Source organism: Caloenas nicobarica, chromosome 6 (assembly GCF_036013445.1).
Source record: "Caloenas nicobarica isolate bCalNic1 chromosome 6, bCalNic1.hap1, whole genome shotgun sequence".
In the NCBI taxonomy this organism is placed as follows: domain Eukaryota; kingdom Metazoa; phylum Chordata; class Aves; order Columbiformes; family Columbidae; genus Caloenas; species Caloenas nicobarica.
In genome coordinates this window covers 30339491-30360497 of record NC_088250.1, presented here as the reverse complement: position 1 = coordinate 30360497, position 21007 = coordinate 30339491, and the positions used below count along the sequence as shown (strand labels likewise).

The 21007-nt window shown below is 42.8% G+C and overlaps 1 protein-coding gene across 1 annotated transcript in view; it reads left to right on the top strand.

Annotated features, from left to right (window-relative positions):
• The window catches only part of SEMA5B (semaphorin 5B), a 134206-nt gene that overhangs the window by 59810 nt on the left and 53389 nt on the right, over positions 1-21007 (top strand). The window contains exons 5-10 of the mRNA XM_065637691.1: positions 6066-6164; positions 6874-7087; positions 9596-9881; positions 14109-14244; positions 18156-18363; positions 20514-20721. Of these exons, the coding sequence (XP_065493763.1) occupies positions 6066-6164; positions 6874-7087; positions 9596-9881; positions 14109-14244; positions 18156-18363; positions 20514-20721 (1151 nt within the window). The remainder of the gene's footprint in view (positions 1-6065; positions 6165-6873; positions 7088-9595; positions 9882-14108; positions 14245-18155; positions 18364-20513; positions 20722-21007) is intronic.

Here is a 21007-nt window from a genome sequence, read left to right as displayed (position 1 = left end):
GGTATTAAAACAAACACCTCAGAAAAGTCTCTTTCATTTATGTCATATTTATCTACCAAAACCTGTGGTTTCCTGAAAGAATCGTATATACTTTATTTGCCATGTCTCTGGAGATCCACGTGGGCTTCCTCTAGTAATCAGCCTTATTTTTGCAGCATTTATAAAATATATCCTGGTCAGAACCTTAAAACTGACCCCAGAAAACTTCCGCATTACTGGCAGACAATGCAGAGAACAAAGTCAGTGTTATGCTGACTTTCTTTCTGTCTTGCAAATTATATCACCCAGAGGTTGCAGTTAAAATGAATGATGGATAGAGCAGAAGGGGAAGAGGTGTATTTAATTTCATTAAGAGTTGCTCAGCTTCTAGTTTGTAATTGGTTTGTCTCTGCATGATGTTCCACATCCACCACATCTAAGGAATTTTGCCTGGCCTGGAAGGTCGTGGCTTTCTAAATAAGAGTCTCTTGTCTAAGCATGGAATTATTTGTTAACTTTCCAAAAGCAGCACACTGTCATTTCAAAAAGTGAAAGGGGACCGTTTGTGAAAATGGCAGCAATCCAGCTCTCACATGCTGTCCTAAGAGCTTTGTGTAGCCAGGAGAAAGGTGATGCACTAATAATACTTCTGGAGGAAGAAAGAACCAAGAGAAATGTCTGATAGGCAGTTGTGCCACCGTATAATTTCATCCTTTTCTAGAATGATGTCTGATACTGGGTGGGTCTTATGATTGACACAAGGTTACAGGGAAATCCTAGCCCAAGGGTAGAGCCCACCTAAATGGATTCAGAGCTAATGGGGAAATACGCTGTTTCAGGCCTGCAAGTTGCCCTGAGTCACACAGAGGTTATCTGGTGGAGCTGGGAATCTCCACACCACTTACGAATAATAGGCGTCTAGGTAGGACAGGCACCATATAAATCCCCAGGCAAATAGAAATAACTGGGAGGTGGTCAGATTTCCCAAGCCTTGCTTTGTACCTGCTCCTGGAGATCTGAACCTAGTACTCCTGCTAAGCTATCAACGTAGAATCAGCCCCCAAATTTGATTTGAAGTCCATTAAAGAAAACTTGGCTGGAAGAATCATTAGCAATTCTCTTTGCTATCTGTTGCACTCAAAGGAGAGAGACAGCTTGGTCAGGGTATTGGTTGAAACTGATTAATAGAATTGTTTGTCCAAAGAAATAAATATAGATATCTGAAAACATGTTAATAACAGTGCTTGAGAACATTAGGTCTTGATTATTTTTCAACAAATTGGGATGAACTGCAACAGATAAATTAAATGTTTGTTGCACTCTACAGTGTCATTGAAGGGGTAACATGGAGTTCTGCTGGTTGATCTCCAAACTGCAGGTTGTGCTCCAGGGGTTTGAGGACAACAGACCGTCTGAAACAGCTATTTTTTTCATACAGCATGTAACTGTGTTTTTAATCTGTGATAAAAATGTATCAATATGTGATGAAATAATGTTAGCTTGGAAAAAAAAGTGAAGGAGATCTCTGAAAAGAGGGCATGAGTGGTTTATTCAAAGTAAAAGGGCAATTAAAGTAGTGCTTACGTATGGTTATGTTTTCAAAGAAAAATACATCTGTACAATGAGATTAAGGGCTTATAACATTTCAGAACTCCAATATTCAGAGATGACAGATGAAACGGCTGAAGATGCATCTCCAGCTGGCTTAGTCTCAGCATCCTGAAAATGTCTTTTTGAATTTTACCTCAAACCAAAGCCAGCAGGAGTTCAACCTCTTCATTTGCTGATCTGTCCACATGAATGAAGGGAAGAATAGGGCACCACCGCTCTTGGTTCTCGGGTTTGAAATGTGTTTTCAAAGCAGCCTGACATCTGTATGAGCTAGAAAGAGGCTTGGTCCTGTCTACAGTTGTGGACATTACAGCACTCACAGACAGACTTGTTTAAATCTGAATGTTGCAAAAACTGCAATAAATGAGGACAGGCTCAACCTGTGAGGGGTAGGTGGGAGCGAGGGGCTTCGAAGAAGTTCATTCTCTTAGGGACTGTGAGACCCTGTGCCCTGTAGGATTTAGCATTAGAAGTTACGTACTCTTCCTTTCCAGGAAAACAAGGGCCCTTAGACTGGAGAAAAGTCATATCTGCTCGATTTAAGACCTTATCTCAAAAAAGGGACAAGTACCAGGTAATTTTGAGGAAGGAGCAAGAACCCAAATTAATAGGAAAATTGGAGATATGCTTAATGCTCTGGCTGTGAGCCACAGGTTTTTATCAGCTCTGCCATATATTTAATAATAATCCCAACTAATATAACTGGGTTATTCTCATTAACCATATAAATATCCAGTCTTCCCCCTTTATTTAAATCCTTAATCTCTTGATCCAAATAATATCTTCTGGTGATGAGATCTGCAGACTGATCATACACAGATTTAACTGTCTGCCTCATAATGTGAGAGCAGGATCCAAATATTGTCTCGTCTGGACAGAGCTGGGTTCAAGCTTGTCAGATTTTCCACCTATATTAAAGCCTGCCTGAAGTTTGCCTCCTGCACACCTAGAATTTTCCAGCCACATGGAAGAAACTGCACTAAATAGCTCTTATTTTCTTAGGGGTTTGTGAGATCAACTTACTAACTGGTTGTCTCAGCTCTGAATTGTTGCAGAGAGCAGTGTGTTGAATGACTTTTTGGAGCAAATCCAGACTGGTTTAAAGAACACAGAGAGGAGGTTGTTCCTTGCTAGTTATTTCGAGAATAGGGTACAAAGAGGATTAAATGTAAATCTCCCCGACAGTGTCTTGAGAAAAATCCCACAAACTGGAGCATTTGAGTGGTTTGGTTTCTTCTTTGCTTTTGCTGGAGGTTTTCATAGACTGACATGACTGGTAGCGGGTACAGCAATAAGAAATGCCAGATGAGCACAGGACTCCTCTTTAGGCCAGGCAAGCGAGAGAGGTGGGCTGTGGTTGTCAGGTCTTTGTTGCTGTCCTTCAGGATCTCCTCTGACTCAGTCACCATGGCAAATCCTTTAGCACCTGTGTGTTTTGATGTCCCCAGCTGAGGGAACAGGGCAGGTAATGCACATCTGTCTCAGAACATTACTTAAAGCTGTATAAACTGCTTGGAGACCAGTGGATGAAAGTACATATTATCATTGCTGTTCCTCCAGGAGCACGGAGGGCTGTTACCCCTTCAGTAAGGCAGGTTCAGGGAAAAGGCCTGCTCAGCTAATTCACAGGGATAGCTACAGTTGGATGTGGCCCATGGCTGGAGGCATCGTTATCTAAGCAGAGTGGAAAACATCCACTAGTCACCCCAATTTCTGCCTCTTACAGCAAATGAAATAATTAGTGGGCTTTGGTGCATCCAGATTAAATATTCTGGTGCAGGTTCAGACAGCAGCAGATATGTTTGCTCAGTATGGTTTCTCCTCTGTTTCAATAAATAACTTCTGCTTTGGAGTGAATGAGTACAGATAAAACCATGCTTAATTAGGCTAAAATAACACAATATTTTACCAGCTTCCAGCATCCTTACCAACCCAGGCTACTGCGCCTTGGAGTGAAATGTGCAACAGATGCATCACTGACAGTAGACTCCAGAAGACCATCCAGCAGATGACCTCGCACAGAAATTCTTTTTTATGTACTCTCTTCTCAGCTGGGAGGATTTTTATAGAAATTGACGTTTGTTAATCTGTAATATAGCTCTGCACAAAGCAGGGAATCCTGCAAATTAGGATTTTAGATTTCTACAGGACAGAATTTTAGATAGGAATATATCGAAGTACCTAGGCAGGAGAGGGTCCAGCCACACAAATGGTATTAGCTGGCTTAGGTCAGAAGCTATGTTCAGACTCTGCACGAAGCAGAGGAAGGTGGAAGTAGAGGGGGAGCAGATGGGTACTCTCTTATTGTGTAAAATTTGGGTGTAGAGCTGCTTTCTGGGTTAGATGCCAAATCAATCATACTCTAAAGGCAAAACCGTGTTGGGAGAGGAGCCCATACCTTTTCTTTATAGCATCCTCTCAAGAATTTCTAGTACTTCGCAGTTAAACATATAGTGGTCCTAATATTATGTGGGATTTAATAACTGTGCTCTACAGAAAGAGGAATTATTTAACCCGCTCATGAAATGCAGACATCTCTAGGGCAGGGAAAGCTAACAGGGCTTACAGCAGCAGGTGACAATGGCGGGAGAGGGCAGAGAGGCCGGCAAGCCCTTCGTCTTCTTAAAGGAAATGATGAGAACTCTTTTCCCAACACAGCAGGTGGGACGGTGCTTCTCAAGGTCCTATTTGATAGACTGATGCCCACATGTCACCGTGACTGATATGCTTCTGAAATACGAAGTGCTGAATTGACCCAGCTATGGATTCAAGCATTCATTTTGGGGTGCCAGGCATTATGTATATGACCCCAGGTACCCCTGTGGAGGCTCCCAAGTGGCAGCAGCTGCTCCGTGGCGCTCTGCAGCCTCTGCCTGGGCTGGGCGAGGGCTCCTAGCCTGGCTCTGAAGTGCAGTCCTCGTGATCTTCTCCATGCAAAAGCAAGCCTCATGTGTCATACCCAGGCAGTCGCTTGTCTGTGGCTAACGCTCAAGGGGTTTTGCTAAATACCATCCTTCAACAAGGCGATTTCCATACAGCGAATGAAAGGAGATAGCACGTAATCCAGTAAGCAAGCCTTTTCCTTTCCAGATGAGGGGGAGTGTTTTTACACTGCTGAATCTTGCAAATGAAGTCTTCAGGGAAATGATCAACAGCGTGGAGCGCTGTGGGACAGGGGAGCTCACAGAGTGATTGCTCCTTACAGAAGGAGAAGCGGTGTCTGCAGCTGTAGGCTCAGCTTAGTGGCAAATTATGATCTATCGGAGGGAGGAAAGCAAAGCAGCCAGGATAACCCAGCTGAGGTTGTTATTTTTTAACAAGTTTCCTTTTCTGTTTACAGTAGAATATAACAGACTTTCTGTGCTTGGACCCCTGTGGGTGCCAGCCGTTAGCCATGGCTCATGGCCTCTCCTCTGAGGTGGCCCCAGAGCCCGGGGCAGGCAGCCTGTGCTGGGCTCGCAGGGCTTTTCTCATCGGGGCAGCTGGAATGAAGCTCAGGACAGGCAGCTCTCCAGCCTCTTGCACTGCCCGTGTGAGCCACACGTGAGTGTCGCACCTCCCGTTCCCTGTGTGGCACGTTAGAAAGTCCCTGCCTTATGTGAGCTCTGCCTCCCCTGTCGTTTAACTCCCCAAAGATGCTCGGTCAGCCTGATCTGTAGCCCACAGGTCTCTGGGTATGAGGCTGCAGGAAAAAAGAGAGACTGTGGCTCTCCCCAGCAACACAAAGGAGATTTTCTGGAAAAAAAAGCATCAAGTGCAGCCTTGTGCTGCCTCATGGGACAACAGGAGCCCCCACGGATTTTGGGGAGTGGCATGTGGAGGGAATTGTCTGTTAGTACCAGCAAATGGTCAGGTAGTTGAGAAGAGGAGATTTGCTATTTCTGACTGGCCTGGCCTGAAAGAGAAACTCCTTCTACCATGGAAAATCCTGAACGCACAGTCCTTGTGGGAGGCAAGAAGTAACAGCCTGTTCAAGCAGGAGATTCTCCTGACCAGCCTGGTCTATTAAAGTGAAGTTCCTGCTGTTTTCATGCTGGCAGTGGTGTGAATTATAGTGCAGACAGACCCGCTGTCCTTCACTGGAGTTTGTGTCTGTGTAATGTTTTCTAAGCCGCTGCATTGTTGGGAAAAATAGGTCAGCAGTGTCATCATGAAAAGAAGGAGAATTCTTCCTCCAGTCTAAGCACAGCTCAGAAAGAAGCACTTGTGTAGCTGATACAGAGTCAGCCTGGTGGATAACATCCTGTCCAGGGATGTGCAGGGCTATGATTAGAGAAATAACCAGCAAATTGGGCTTGCTCACTTAGACCGCTGGCTCCCTACAGCTGTGCACTGCTTACTGCAACAAACCTCAGTCTGGGTTAGAGCTAAGGAAGGTCTATTCCAGCTGCAATACAGGTAACTTTTTTTAATGTAATAATAACCTCACTGTCTCCTTTTTAAAAAATCTTTGTCTCTGTCTTATGTCTCTATAGGAAGAGTGCCAGAACTATGTCCGAGTGCTGATTGTTTATGGCAAGAAGGTTTTTACCTGTGGTACCAATGCCTTTTCACCAGTGTGTTCCAGCCGACAGGTCTGTTTTGCCTCTTTTGCGGTGATGGAGAGGGCTGGATATGTGCTCTGGGGAAGGCCATGCATTTGGCAAGACATCATGGCTGCAGAGAATATGTTCCAAATGTAGCTGAACTGAAGTGGTTTTGGTTTTCTTCTTCGGGTCCCTTTGGTCTACTTTGGGGAAGTGGATCTACCTGCAGGTGGGGAACAAAAAAACTTGTGTTATGGGTGAGCTGGATCTGGACAAAGTGCTGCTCGTGTAAACCTTAGGCATGCTGCTGAAAATGCAGAATATAGACAGGCTTAGCTGTGAGCACCTCCTGAGCTGAATACTTAAATTGTTTCCTTAAACTAAATGGCATAACTCTCTTTGGCTTCAAGGGACACAGGAGCAGGTCCAGAGCAGTGTTTATTTTTATATTTTTTAATGCCAGTATATATTCAGGAGATGTCTGTGGAAGATTAGAAACCTGTGCTGGTAGCAAGAGCATCTGATTACAGCAAGTGGCTTGGGACCTACAGGCTTTATTGGCAGGGGAATTATCCTACAAAGCAATAGGATCAGTGAGGCTCAGACACAACTTCTTATGTTGGCCCATGGTGGATGTAAAGTTGTAGTCTTCGCTGACATTACTTTCTTATAGCTGCCTGTGGGCAAACTGAATTCTCTGTACCAATAAAAAAGCCAGATGCTGTTTAAATTATCTCCTCTCTCCTTTTAAATACAGGTAGGAAATCTTAGCAAAATCATTGACAGAATTAATGGGGTGGCTCGGTGCCCGTACGACCCTCGGCATAACTCGACAGCTGTGATTACATCACGAGGAGAACTCTATGCTGCAACTGTAATTGATTTCTCTGGACGGGATCCTGCTATTTACCGCAGCCTTGGAAATGTTCCCCCACTTAGGACAGCACAATACAACTCCAAATGGCTCAATGGTAAAGTTATGTGGGTCATATCTGAGCAAGAGGTGTATGAAAGTCAACTTGGCAGGCTTGTAAATCTTTCCCTGTGTTTTCATGTTGGGGTCCAGAGTTACGATGGGGAAGGGCTCCCTATGCAATAATCAATGCAACTTAGAAGACATTTAAAAATAACCTGCATATATTTCAGGAAAGTTGATTTAGAAATGGAAAGTGGGTCTTACAGGCTACTTAACATATATATGGGTCTTGTGAGATGACCCAATACAACCTTCTAACAAGAAAACCACTCAAAGATTTGAGGATCAAAACAAACTGAAAGCATCATTTTGTTGACCCGGTTCTGCACAGTGTTAAGCACCCTCCACTTCCAGTGACTCAGCTCAAGACAGTTGGTTTCAGTGCAAGATCAGTCCAAAAATGAGAAATTTTACAGCGAGTTATGTTGGATGTAAACCCATGCTGTTGTGGATTTATAGTTATTAAAAGCAGCTGTTGCCCCAATGTGATAATACCCTACATCGAGCAAGCTATAGCATTGCAACCAATGATTTCTGCACTGAGTCCACATGTTCTGATTGTGGCAAAGCACGTTTTCTCTGAGCAGACTGTAGTGATGGAGACCCTAGTATTCCCCTCCCCCTCTCTCCTTTGACTCAGGTAAGTTTACAAGATATTCAAAATCTTTGCATTGGATTTCATGACTTTTCAATCAAAAATAAGAGCAGTGGGACTGTGGACTCTCTGGAGCTTAATGAAACTGAACTAGGCTTCTCCAGGCATATCGAAGTCAGTATGGAGATACGGAGTTGTGGAAAAAGGATGTTGTCAGGCAAGACTGCCAATTAGGACCAAGAAAAAGCATAACCCATATACACTCACTAGAAATATGTGCCTCTTTTCTATGCCCAAATGAAGAATTCAGAAAGAAGTCACATTGGAACAGAGGAGTTTAAGGAAGGACAAACAGAAACTGAGTTTCTGTTCTGTGGTTGGAAAAGCTAATATGCCTCTTGGATTTCTAACCTTGTGCAGTGCTGGTGACATTGGAGTAATTTCATCTGTTCTGGCCACTTTTCACCAAGAAACAGAGAAGTTGAAGATGATTCAGAGAAGAGCCATGGAGTTTGAAGCTTAGAAAGCCTACCTCACAGTGAGAGACTTAAGGAGATCAATTTATTTATCTTTCTGAAAAGGAGATAAAAGGTGTTTTGTTCATGATATGGAAGTACTTATATCAGGAGAAGATTTCAAGCAGGATAAATTTCTTTAATCTAGCAGACAAGTCATGACAAGAGCCTGTGATTGGAAGCTGAAACCAGATAGTGTCAGATGGAAAAAGAAGTGCAGGTTGCAGCTGGGGCAGTCTTAAGTGATTTGAACGAGTCACTGAGGAAAGTGGCATCATCCAATAAGATCAGATCTCCTTCTGAAGATGTGGTCTAATTCACCTGTTAGTGGTGGAGTTACAGGGTGAAATCCTCTAGTTCATGTTAGACAGAAGGTCAAGTTGGTGATCACAACAGTCCTCTTAAGATTCACCATGTGAAGGAGAAAGTTTGATGGGAGATGCTTTGCAGTACCCTCCCCTCTGTACCACCATCTGCCTCCCAAACCTGCCTGCAGCAGCATCAGCCTTCCTGTCCCTCCGCCACGACTCTGTTCTCCTTTCATTCCTGGACTGCAGTGTTAAAGGAATTCTGTACTTTCCTTTTTTTTTCTTCCTTTGAGCATTACTCAGAAATGAACATTGTAAAAACACCCTATAAAAACAATAGGGCTTTTTTTGTGTTTAGTCAAATATTATTCATTGGCCAATCTTCTCCCTTTGCCAAAGAAACTGTTGGGATGAAAGACTGTACACTTTAAAGCTTTGTTAAATACCCAATTAAAATATTCGCTACAAACCAATTTCAGGTTCTATTCAATTCTTCTGAAAATAATAACAATAATTCTAGGAGAAAAAGAATTAAGGAGAGCTTTCTTCAGTACTGTCAGTCTGTGGCGTGGTTTTGTTTTATGGACATAAGATAATCTTTTGTGCCTACAAACTGGAAAGACTTTATGATGAAAGCCAGATGTGATTGCGCTGGGAGAGTAGGTTGAATGTTTCAATGCAGCAGTCTGGGGAATCAGGTGGATGCACGCAGCATATTTAACACACAATAACGTGCACTTCAGAAGTGAATAGGTGAAGGAATCCAATGGGAAGGCTTTATGTTGTAAAATGAGTATAGGTACATAGTCATGCATATGCAAAGTGTTGAACTGTGCTTTCGCTGAAGTCAGTAGCAGCTTTGCCAATAAAGTGGGGAAACAATGGGGTCTTTCCAACATCTGAAAAGTGGAACTAGAGCTGTATCCCTGCATATCATTACTCTCATCTACTGTTTTTATGTCATCTGCTGACTCCAAACTCCCTGTGGTCCCAGCTTTGACAGCCTGTGTAAAGGGAGCACAATGCATTGGGCAAGTCAGTGAGCAGGGATTGATTTCTGACCTCTTCAAATGTCTGTTTTTCAGAGCCTAACTTTATTGCTGCCTATGACATCGGCTTGTTCACCTACTTCTTTTTCCGTGAGAATGCAGTAGAACATGACTGTGGGAAAACAGTGTATTCTCGTGTGGCAAGGGTTTGCAAAAATGATATCGGAGGGAGATTTTTGCTGGAGGACACATGGACAACATTCATGAAGGCCAGGCTGAACTGCTCCCGTGCCGGAGAAATCCCTTTCTATTATAATGAATTGCAAAGCACCTTTTACCTTCCTGAGCAAGATCTGATCTATGGTGTCTTCACTACTAATGTGTAAGTTGCACTGGTTTTACTGTCCTTCTTCTATTCCCAGCAGTCTGAGACTACATATCCTGATTTCTTAAACAGTCTGAGCAATCATTTTGGAATGATCCTTTGGTTAATGTGAAGGAAAAGATAGGTCTGTGTTATCCATTGTGGCAATATAGCCTTTAGGACAATGTTTTTAATCCATGGTTCATAGATTCTTGGAGTCCATGACAGGTGACTGTGCAGTTCTAAGGTAACTTAATTTGGTATAAATCTGGGCTGTGACAGACTTCTGACATTTTGTAGTGGCAATACTACTTGTGTAGTTCAGAGCACTAGTCTAAAAATGACTCAACAAAAAAAGATAATTAATTTTCACCCAGGTTAACTGACACAATTGTGTGAACATTGGAGCTGGCCCAGGAGATAGACAGGTACATATGCTTGGGAGAGAAGGACTGGAACAAGGAGAATGAGACAGATGGGATCCCAACAGCCTAGACTGAAATGAACAGAAATTGCTGTAGAACAACGCTTTATAGAAGCCAGGTCAGGTGGGCTGCACAGGACTTGACATTTCCAAGGGGGGCTGCACCTCCGCTGCAGACTGTTTCAGGTCCACAAATCAAAAGCAGCGTTGGAACTCCGAGGGGAAAGCATGATTTCCGGAACTTCATAATCACCTCTTGGCTTGATATTGAAAAAACTTGTATTGGAATGATTTAATGTAGCTGTGAAAGCAGAAAGGAGAAGAGGAGTTAATTAAAAAATATATTAAAATACTCATAATGTATACTTTTAAGTCAGGAAAGCTCAAATAACTTTCTCCCTGAAGCCCAAGGCTAGGATGATAAGTTTCAAGCTATAACCAGTCTGTGTGGTATTGAGTTTCAATAATACATGTTCTCAGAGGGGGTGTTATCCTGATGTGTAAACTAGAGAAGGAAAGTCTGAGTTAGTTACTCCACATGACGAACACTCAAAGTGCCTTTCTCATGCTGAGTAGCCAGCTTCCTTGGGGGTTTTGTGCGCAATGAAGTCCTGTGCAATATGAATAAAGGTCTTGACCCAAGAAGCCTACAGCAAACCAAAGAAGTGAAGCCCCACTGAAGTACCTGCCTTCCTATTTTATTATAATGTGTTACTTGGTGGTGTGACAGAGCTTGAACTTCAGCCTTTGAACTCAGACAGCACCAGCCCCAACTTCTTGAGCTAACACACTGTTGGGTGTTTCCCTGTGCAGAGCCCGAATGTTATTCCCTCTCTGTAAATACCAAGAAGTAGGTAAGAGTCTGGCCACCCTCATCCATCTCCCACGTGTTGTTTCTGCACCAGCATTGCCAATGTCAGCCAAAAGTAAGCAAGTGAAGAAGCAACTAGAAAAAAATAGACGTGACTGAGCATTGTACCTTGACTGTGGGCTTTGGGGAAAATCTGTCCTGGGATTGAAAAGAGCATGAGTTGTTCTCTAAAAACATTTGAAGGATATTAGCCAAACTTCCTGAATGTTAGAAAGAAACCTGGCTACTGCTCTTCTGCTTTGGGCATTGGAGATGACAATTTTTTTTTTTAAATCAGAGAGGACTTCTGTGTCCATAGTGATAATGTTTTATCTATCCATTTATCCGTTCATCCAGCCAAGAACAGAAGTTGGAAATGGGAAAATTATTAATAACTGCATCATATTTATCAAATTGATATAGCTTTTGGAATATAAGGCAGGAGACATAAGCTACTGGAGTTGGGAGAGCTCTTGTCTGCTATTTCTGCTTCCCAGATTTAACATGAGACATGATGAGTGTTACCCGTCTCCTCTGCGTTACACTTAAGTTATTCTTTATAGGTGATGGGCGTACGTTCTCGCTTGTATCTTTGGAGGACAATATAATATGTAACGTTTGTGTAATTGAAGAAATGAGTTATTGATAATAGCTGAAGTTAGATCAAGTAGTGTTTTGGGTCTACAACATGATGTTCTTTTGAGAGTTCAAAGAGAAAATGTTCCAATTTGTCATCCGACTAGGGAAATAATGGTAATTATTCTTGTAACTTCCACTGGGGCTTATATCATGCTGCATGAGCTCTGCATGCCAAAGAGGGTTGATATATGCTCCAGTCTGAGTTTCTTTATAGTAGAATACTGATGCACCACAAAACTCTGATTTTTTTGTTTAAAGGTATTTTTATTTTGGAAGGATCGTGTTTAATGCGTTTAAGGTCATCTTATAACAAAGAGGTATTAGTGGTTGTGGTAACACCCACGTACAGATTTATTGCTTCATGTTATGTTGTATCCAGCTGAATCAGTGGGAGAGCTTTTTAGCGAAGCTGCTGATGAAATATTTAAGAAGTTTTTATTATTTTTTTTCTGAGAGGTAATAGAGATAATGTTAAAACCTCCTTGAACTTAACCCATTCTCTAAACCACCCAGTTAACCACAGGAAGTAGGAGGTGGGAACAGAGGAGGTTGCGCTTAACACCAGGACCATGCGCGGGCCAGCTGTGCAAGCTGATGTCGCTGGCTTGATACTGGGATCAAACTTTTCATAAGGAGGGATGGGAAATATGCCAGGCCACAGATGGAAAGAAAAATGGGCCACAGATTTAATGGAAAACCTCTTTCCTTTCTGCTCTCTAGCAAAGGGAAAGAGCTAAACTATGGAGTGCTTAGCAGGGTCCTAAAAATATCTTATTAAAAAAAAAGTATTTTTGTTAGTCTAGTGGGGTTTTATTCTTTCTTCTACTTTTTCATTTTATTTCGCATTCTCTTCTTTTTTTTTCGTGTGTGCCTCAAGGCATTTACTTGTCATCCATCATTAGCTTTGTCTTAAGAGCTGCCCTCTGTGAGCATGCACTGCATCAGCGGTGTTCAGACAAAAGTGGAGAAAGGTTCACCTGGCGTTGCTTTGACATGTTCGAAGTGAGCTACTCCATCACTCCAGGGGTGGAACGGGCAGGGGCAGGAGCGGAGAATGGGAAGGCAAAGCAAGAAGTTCATCCTGATGTTGTGTTGCTCAGAAGAAATATGCTGTGAAAGAATCTGTTCTGCTTTCCAGCCTGGGATTGTAGAGCAAGGCGCCTTTTTTTTTTTTTTTTTGTGTAAGAGAGTGTAATTATTGGTTTAGTAAAAAAAATGTGTTCTTTTCAGAGAATTCAAATTGCTTTAATTAGCAAGAAGATACATACAGCAGGGCTTGGGTTATTTAAAAGGCACCATGACGAGTCAGTCTCTTGTGCTAACCCTATTTTTAATTTTATTCTGATTTCTTTTTCTCTAAATGTTGTTCTTTTCCTCTAAAAAAAATATTAAAAAAACAGGGGGAAGAGGAGAGCTGGGAGCAGGTTTGAATTCCAGGTTACCACTTAGCAAAGGTCCGTCTTTGGGCTGGCTCCCTCGAGGTGCCATCAGCATCTGGGAAGCACCCTCCAGCCCTCTTGAGGCAAAAGGAGCTGAGCCTGCTCAGAACCTTGCAGAAATGTGTCCTCCATGACTGAAACGGGACAGTGAAGCCCGACTGATCTGTGTGCAAGTCTGGCTGGGCAGCAGAACATCCTTAAAACTAATTCCTGTCCAAAGAGTCCTTCCTAAAGCAGCATTTCCCTGGCCGTGCCTCCCCTGGCTGGTGGGTGCAGCTGAACGGGCTGCCCCAGGCAGATGCTGTTTCCCCCTGGGAACACAAGTGAACTGTGGTCATTGAAAACAGAGGCCTTCAAGTATCAGCAAGACCTTTTCGTGTGCTGAGCTGCTGTAACAAGCAGTTTGCACTGTCACCCTCTCCCTTCTCCTGCATGCACATGTGTATTTATACTTAGATATGCAAACACTAGGGGATATATTTTATGTCTGAAGATTTCAGGAGCCTGTAGAAACAGAATTTCACCTTGAGAAACACCAAGGGATTAAAAATTAGGTTGTTTGTAATCAATAAAGATAGATGAGTTGTTAAAAAAATAAAAATAAAGCCAGACACAAATAATCCATGCAAATTAAACTGTATTCACCTTTCTTGTCAGAACTGCTTCCATGGCCCTTAAATCACAGATTTTAAAACCAAGCTTAAAATTAATTCTCAAAATAGGCATGCAAGTCATCTGCGTTTTACAATTTATTTATTTATTTTTACTCCTTTTGAGGTTGGTATCACTGTACCTCTACCTAACATTTTACATGAATTTCGTCTGATGTCTGTTATGATGAAAATGTCCATGTTCTAATGATTAAATTGATTCTTTTTTCTCCCCTTTTCCAGAAACAGCATAGCTGCCTCAGCAGTGTGTGCCTTCAATCTGAGTGCCATTACTCAGGCATTTAATGGCCCTTTCCGTTACCAAGAAAACCCAAGATCAGCCTGGCTGCCAACGTTAAACCCCATCCCTAATTTCCAGGTAATACTTCTGTCCTTCAGTTTACTCCAGTCACTTTTACCTTCTGTTACTCCACTGGGCTGATTTGTGTGGAGCTCATTTTTCCAGGTAGATCTACAGTGCAGATAAATTGTATTTCTCCACATTTATGAGTAGTTTAGTCCGTGGAACTCCTTTCCACTTGTTATTGAGACCATGGAATTCTTGGCAGAAATTTAATGTTTTTACAGATAAAAAGAGTGTTCACAGTTTTTATAACAGTGAAGAACTTAAAATATCTGTGGCCTGGAGGTGTTCTTCTAGGTTAAAATGTTGGAGGAAGTTTTCTTCAGGATACATCACTGAAATCCCCCCACTGGAAAATCTTGGAAACAACTATCTGACAGAATCAATACTGGCTATGGTAGGAACTGTGTTGGGCTCTGACACAGTAGAGGAAATCCACTCTTCTGGCTCTTGTATCTCTGTTATGCTCATCACTGACGCGTGAACTCTGAGAATGTGATCCTCACAAAGGGGCACAGAGGTACATCCCCACCAAAACTGGGAAGGACTGAAAGCTGAAGCTGGACAAAGTCAACCTAGAATGGAGAAAACCTACGTTTTTAAACAAGACATGTAATTAACCACTGATGCTGTGTAAGCATGTGGTGTATCTTCCATCACTTGATAGGGCTGCTAAGGCTGCCAGTGTTTTAGTGCGAGATGGGTGTCCTTCCAAGACACAGTATCTCAGCCAGAAGTTATGGACACGTTGCAGCAGGAACTGGACACATAAGGATGGTCACAATGGTTCCCTCTCATCTCAATTTTTTTTTTTTTTTTTTTTTTTTTAATGAATGAGCGGTTTTCCGGCATTATGAGTTAAAGCCAATTTGAAAATTATAGAACAACTTCAGCCACTTTATGCCCAGATTCAGTCAGTGCAGGGTATGCGTCTGACAGCCCCAGCGAACCTTTCTTCCTGAGCCCATTTTACAGCTCAGTCCCTTCCCACTTGGAGAATCCTAAGGTGGGTGGACTTCTCTCCCTGTCCTCACTTCCCCATCCTTTCAGCCTGACTGTGTGAATCTGGCTCACCTTTATTATGGCAAAGGTGCTGAGGCTGCCTGCAAATGCCATCTGCCTTCAAGCTGGTGATGTCAGGGACCTTCCAAAAAGGACTCTGCAGTCACCTGAAATCACAGCAAGAGCAGATGGGAGGCAGGTCCACGCTGCAGGCAGGGACCTGCTTGGGTTCCTGCTGAGGAACCCAATTTCTCCCCTTGAATTCTCTCATGGCACCTGAGTAAGAGCTTCTGCCTGAACAAGGTGAGACAGATTTGGGCTCTTGATCACTCCCTCAGCTTGTTGTTCTCTAAACCAAGAAACAAAGCTTCACTGAAGACACAGCCATGCCAAACATGGCCAGGCTTTTTTTTTCTCTCTCTCTCACCTTTTTTTTTTTTTTCACTTTAAAAGGAATATTAAGGTTACCTGAGAATCAAGGACTTTCTGTCCCTTGCTGGGCTAACCCAGGAGGAATAGAAAAGGACTTTGCAAAGCATTTCCATGTAGTGAAAAGTATCAGATAAAATGTGGAGTGCAAAGACTGAAGCAGCAAGATGAAAGAAAAGGGTCAGAGGAAAATAAGGAAAGGAAAAGGAGGTATGTGGCAGACAAAAAGAAGATTGCAATAAGAGATTAAGATGTTTTTCAAGTACAGGAGGAACAAGGGGTCAGCGAAGGGCCTTTAGGAGATGACAAGGGTAATTTAGTGACAGAAGAGGCAGATATTGCAAAAAAATTAAATTAATTTTTTTGCCTCAATGTTCACAAAGGAAGATGCAGGAAGGTTGCCAGATTTTTTTTTCTTGCAGAGAGGAAGGAAAAATACTGAAGGATATAAAGGATCAGGGCAGCGCAGATAATCAGGAAATTAGAACAAAACAAAATAAAACCAAACCAGAGGGATGCTGTGTCAGCGTATGGGCTGCCAATAGACCAAAAGGATTATCTGTGACTTGATGAGAACAGAAAACAAACCCAACAATGGCATTCCTGCCACTGAGACTCCTCCTTCAGCAATGCTCTAGAAATGGAAGTGAGTGGGGAGAAGAGCATCTAAAGCAAGGCAGTAATATAAACCAGGAGGAGTATAGGAGACAGCAGAAGGAAGAGATCTAGAAACTCTTTAGAAGTTGGGATGAGACAGTCATCAAATAATAAAGACCATTACAATAGAAAAAGCATTAAAACCCACCTGAGGACACATTAAAAAATCACTGAAGTTTCCTTAGTCTGGCTCCACAGGAAGATGCTACGGTTGATAAAAACTGGCCATGTTTGTAGGTGGTGGGAATTAATATCACCCTGTTCAACTAGTTCATACAAACTCCAGAATATTGTAGGGCATAGGATCCATATTGATTGTGTAAATGTGAGCTAAATTCCCATCAACTCATTTTAGCACAGCGTAAGAGAAGCTCTGCAAGGTGCACCTCGGGAAGGCAGCCACACTGCAAAGGGTTGCCTTGATGCATAGCAAGAGTGTGCACATGGAACATTTGTACACTGTAGCTGTAGTGCTGTACGTTCACATCCTAATTCACAATATGCTAACTTCTCTTCCAAGGAAAGCCTGAACACCCGGGTCCAAAATGCAGGAAAAGAAATTTGTGATTTTTTTCTACTGAAATTACTCAGGTGTGAACATCACTTAGTGAGGTCATCTATCTGAACTTCTGTAAGGTCTTTGACATAGTCACCCACAACATCCTTCTCTCTAACTTGGAAAGATATGGTTTCGGTGGATGGACTGTTCAGTGGATGAGGAAGCAGTTGTATGGTTGCATCCAGAGTGTACTGGTCAACAGCTCAATGTCCAGATGCAGATTGATAACAAGTGGTGTCCCTCAGGGGTCCATACTGGGACCAGTACCATTTAATACTTTCATCAATGACATAGCCAGTAGGATCAAGTGCACCCTCTACAAGTCTGCAGATGACACCAAGCTGAGTGGTGCAGTTGACACACCTGAGGGATGAGATGCCATCCAGAGGGACCTGGACAAGCTGAAGAAGTGGGCCCATGGGAACCTCATGAGGTTCAACAAGGCCAAGTGCAAGGTCCTGCACCTGGGTCAGGGCAAACCCTGGTATCAATACAGGCTGGGGGATAGAGGAATGGAGAGCAGTCCTGCCGAGAAAAACTGGTGGATGAAAGACTAGACATGAGCCAGCAATGTGTGCTTGCAGCCCAGAAAGCTCTCTTCTTCCCTGCTCTTTTGGATGGACAAGGGTATTGAGTCCGATCTCAGTGCACCCCTTGGTGCTGGAGGATGAATGGACACCGGTTGGTCTGCCATTCACTGTGAAGACAGAAGAGCTGCGTGTGGGAATGGGGGAGGTAGTGACTAACTTGCTGTGGTTAAGATGAAACTGAGTGGTCCGTTCAAAGGGAAGAAGAGAAGCAGTGGGGTGAGTTGGGTTCTTCAATGCAAAATCAACCAATTTTTCAATTTTTTTAACTTCTAGGGTTTGTCTATTGTACAGACTGAGATGCCAGGTAGAGTCTGAAGATGGTTTGAAATGCTTCAAGGATTACCACAGAAACTCTTTCCACTGCTAGCTTTACATCTTTCTTCAGCTAGCTTTAATTCTGTCTTTTCCTCCTTGGTTTGTTAATGCCTTTTGCCCTTCTGGTGTGCTGGCTCCAGGGTATCACAAGGGAATGAAACACAACATCAGTGGTCAGTGAACGAGCTGGGAGAAACATTTATCAAGAGTGCGCTACAGGCCAAAGCTAGGCTAGGGGCCTGATCCTGTGACCCTCACGCAGACCTGCTCCCACAGAAAATCAACAGAACATGGATTTCCAGAAGAATTTCAGGGTTTGGCCTGCTGGAGTGGGGAGAAAATGCAGGTACTAAAGTTCAATCTTCCATGTTTAGTGTGGGACACTGAGTGACGACAGCCCAAACAAGAACCTGACGGAGAGAGTCCTGCAGGATGCGCAGCGCTTGTTCCTGATGAATGACGTCGTGCAGCCGGTGACTGTAGATCCGTACGTGACACAGGACAGCATTCGATTTTCCAAACTGGTGGTTGATATTGTTCAGGGGAAGGATACTCTCTACCATGTGATGTATATTGGGACAGGTAAGAGCATCAGGGCTTAAGAAAGTTCCTTTCACTTGCTCACAGACCTAGGAACCCAGTTGTGACATCATTACATGGCTGTCATTGAATATAATTTTGGCGCAAAACTGCATGGAAGGTAGTTTGCCTGAGTAAACTAAAAGCAGGATGGAGGACTTGAGGTAGAGTCCCAAGTGAGCAGACCAAAAGTCTATGTTGTGTTTAAAAACAACAACATTTTTCTCCCTTTTATAAAAACATGTTTCAACTAACCAGGCTAATATATAACAGTAGGGAAAAGCAAAGGTCGCTGATATGCTCTGTGAGTTTGTGCACGTAAGTTGCCTCTCTGCACTAAGATGTACTCATCTCTAAATAAGCAGTAATAATATTTAACCTCCAGGCTTGCCCAACGTTTTAATTATTTCTTTCTTTGCACTTCTACATGCCTACTGCTGTATGACTCTCAGTGCTTTCAGGAATGGGCATGCCCTGAAATATAATGCAGATGGAGAAGCTGAGGCAAGTGATTTTTTGTGGTAGCATAGTGAGCCAGTGGTAGAATTAAGTATGTGATTTAGTCTCTTGATTTCTACTGCCATCCTCTAATTAGCAGGCCACATTGCCTCTTCTGAAAAGCACAGATACCTTGGATAAGTGAAAGATGCTGAAGAAGAATGAAGTGTTATAAATGATTGTCTTAGCCCATATTCATAGTAATGATAGAGGTTAAATTAAATAGTTTGATTAATCAGAGCATATGGCCAGCCTCATGGGTATAATGTTGTTATCCTCTATTGCAGAAGCTTTGACTTTAGAATAAGATGGATTGCCTCTGTAAGTGTTAGCTTAATCTCATATCTGAATGCAGAGTCATTGCCTCATTCTCATGTTACCACCTTCCAAGACTGTGTCATAATTTATCTAACTTTTACCACCACTTACTCTAAAAGTAATCATCTTGGATGTGTTCTAGTAACATTCCCACTGTGGGAGCCTCCGTGGGCATTGATTATGATGAGAAGATGGTACTTAAATGGAAGTAAAACATGGTTCTGCCATTTTGATACCTTGATGCTTTAAGTGAGGAGTCCCAGCTACAAAACCTGAGAGAAAGCTGGGATACTTTCTGCCTCGTATCATTTGTGTACAAAGGTCCGCTGCCACAGCCTTACCTTCTTATTTGTGTTTGCTTTCTGGCCCTAGTTAGTGGTGACTGAAGAGTAAGCTCTGCTGGACCTGAAACATTTAAACCAGCCAAATGCTTCAGTAGAGGCAGCCCTGAATACAAACCCAGTCCTCAGACAAACCGAGTTCAGCCTTGAGCCTCAGTCTTGTTTCACACTTAAGGCCCTCCTAAGGGAAAGAGAAGCTTCACGTGGCAGCCAGTCCCGCCACTGTAGTTGCTGAGCTCTGGCACCAATACAGACATTATCAGGATGGAAAGATCAAGCTTCAGCAAAAATTGGGGCTAACAGACCTCTTTGGGGTTTTAACAAAAAATGCTGTGGTTGCCCCCTTTTCCCCAGCACAAATCTCCCACAGTTTGACAGATCTTTAAATTGTTTAGGTAAGAGCCCTGTGAACACAAACATATATATTTCTTTGTATGCACTGCTCATGCCATAACATCCCCTTGTCAAGCTGGCAGGACGGTTTCTTCTAGGAAAAGGATCAATTAGATCTGTGACCCATGCAATCATTATGGAGACCTCTGAGATTTCCAGCAGGGCCACCACTTCTGTCGTCATTTATCATGGCATCAAATCATACTGATCTGCTCCGTAAACCAAAAGAAATACAGATTCGCAGCACCAGAAATGATCCCTGCTATCTTGGGTCACTTTGCAGTATAACTCACTGGTGACGGGACCAGACTCTTTTCTGCCTCAGTGCTCCAACTGGGAAATATTTCCAGGTACTCACTCTCCAGATAGTTCACATCCTTCTGGGTTCCCATGAAATGCATTCACAGACGGTTTCTGTAATGTCTGAGAGCTGCTGAGGGTTGTAACCATGTAGCTGGAGCTCTCTCTACCATGGGCAACGAGAGACCCGGAAGTAGGTTTAAAGAAGCTGTGCAAAGATGACAATATTCCACTCTTTAGGCAGGTATGAAATTAAGTCAATTCCTCCAAGATTTACTTGTGCTTTTTTTCTTGTTCCATTAGAGTATGGCACCATCTTGAAGGCCCTTTCTACCACTAACAGGAGCCTGAGGAGTTGTTATTTAGAGGAAATGCAGATCCTCCCTGATGGACAACGGGAAGCAATCAAGAGTCTCCAAATCCTGCACAGCGACAGGTCGCTCTTTGTGGGCTTGAATAATGGAGTGCTAAAAATTCCTCTGGAGAGATGCTCCATGTACAGAACAGAAGGGTAAGCAAATTTACAACTCTGATATATTCCACTTCAGCCTAAAAAGAAAAGCGTCAGGAAAACATATTCCAGCCTGATTTGGTTTAGAATGCTTTTTTTCATCACTACAAGACAAAAGACACTGTTGGAAGTGCATCTCCAGATAGATACATTCATGACAGGAACAATGAGAATGAGCAATATTTTTTTGGTATATATTAATTAATCCTTATCAGAAATTGTGTGTTTACCATAGAAGGACTTAACAATATTTACTCCTTTTTCTTTTTTTTTAACTTGACGTTTC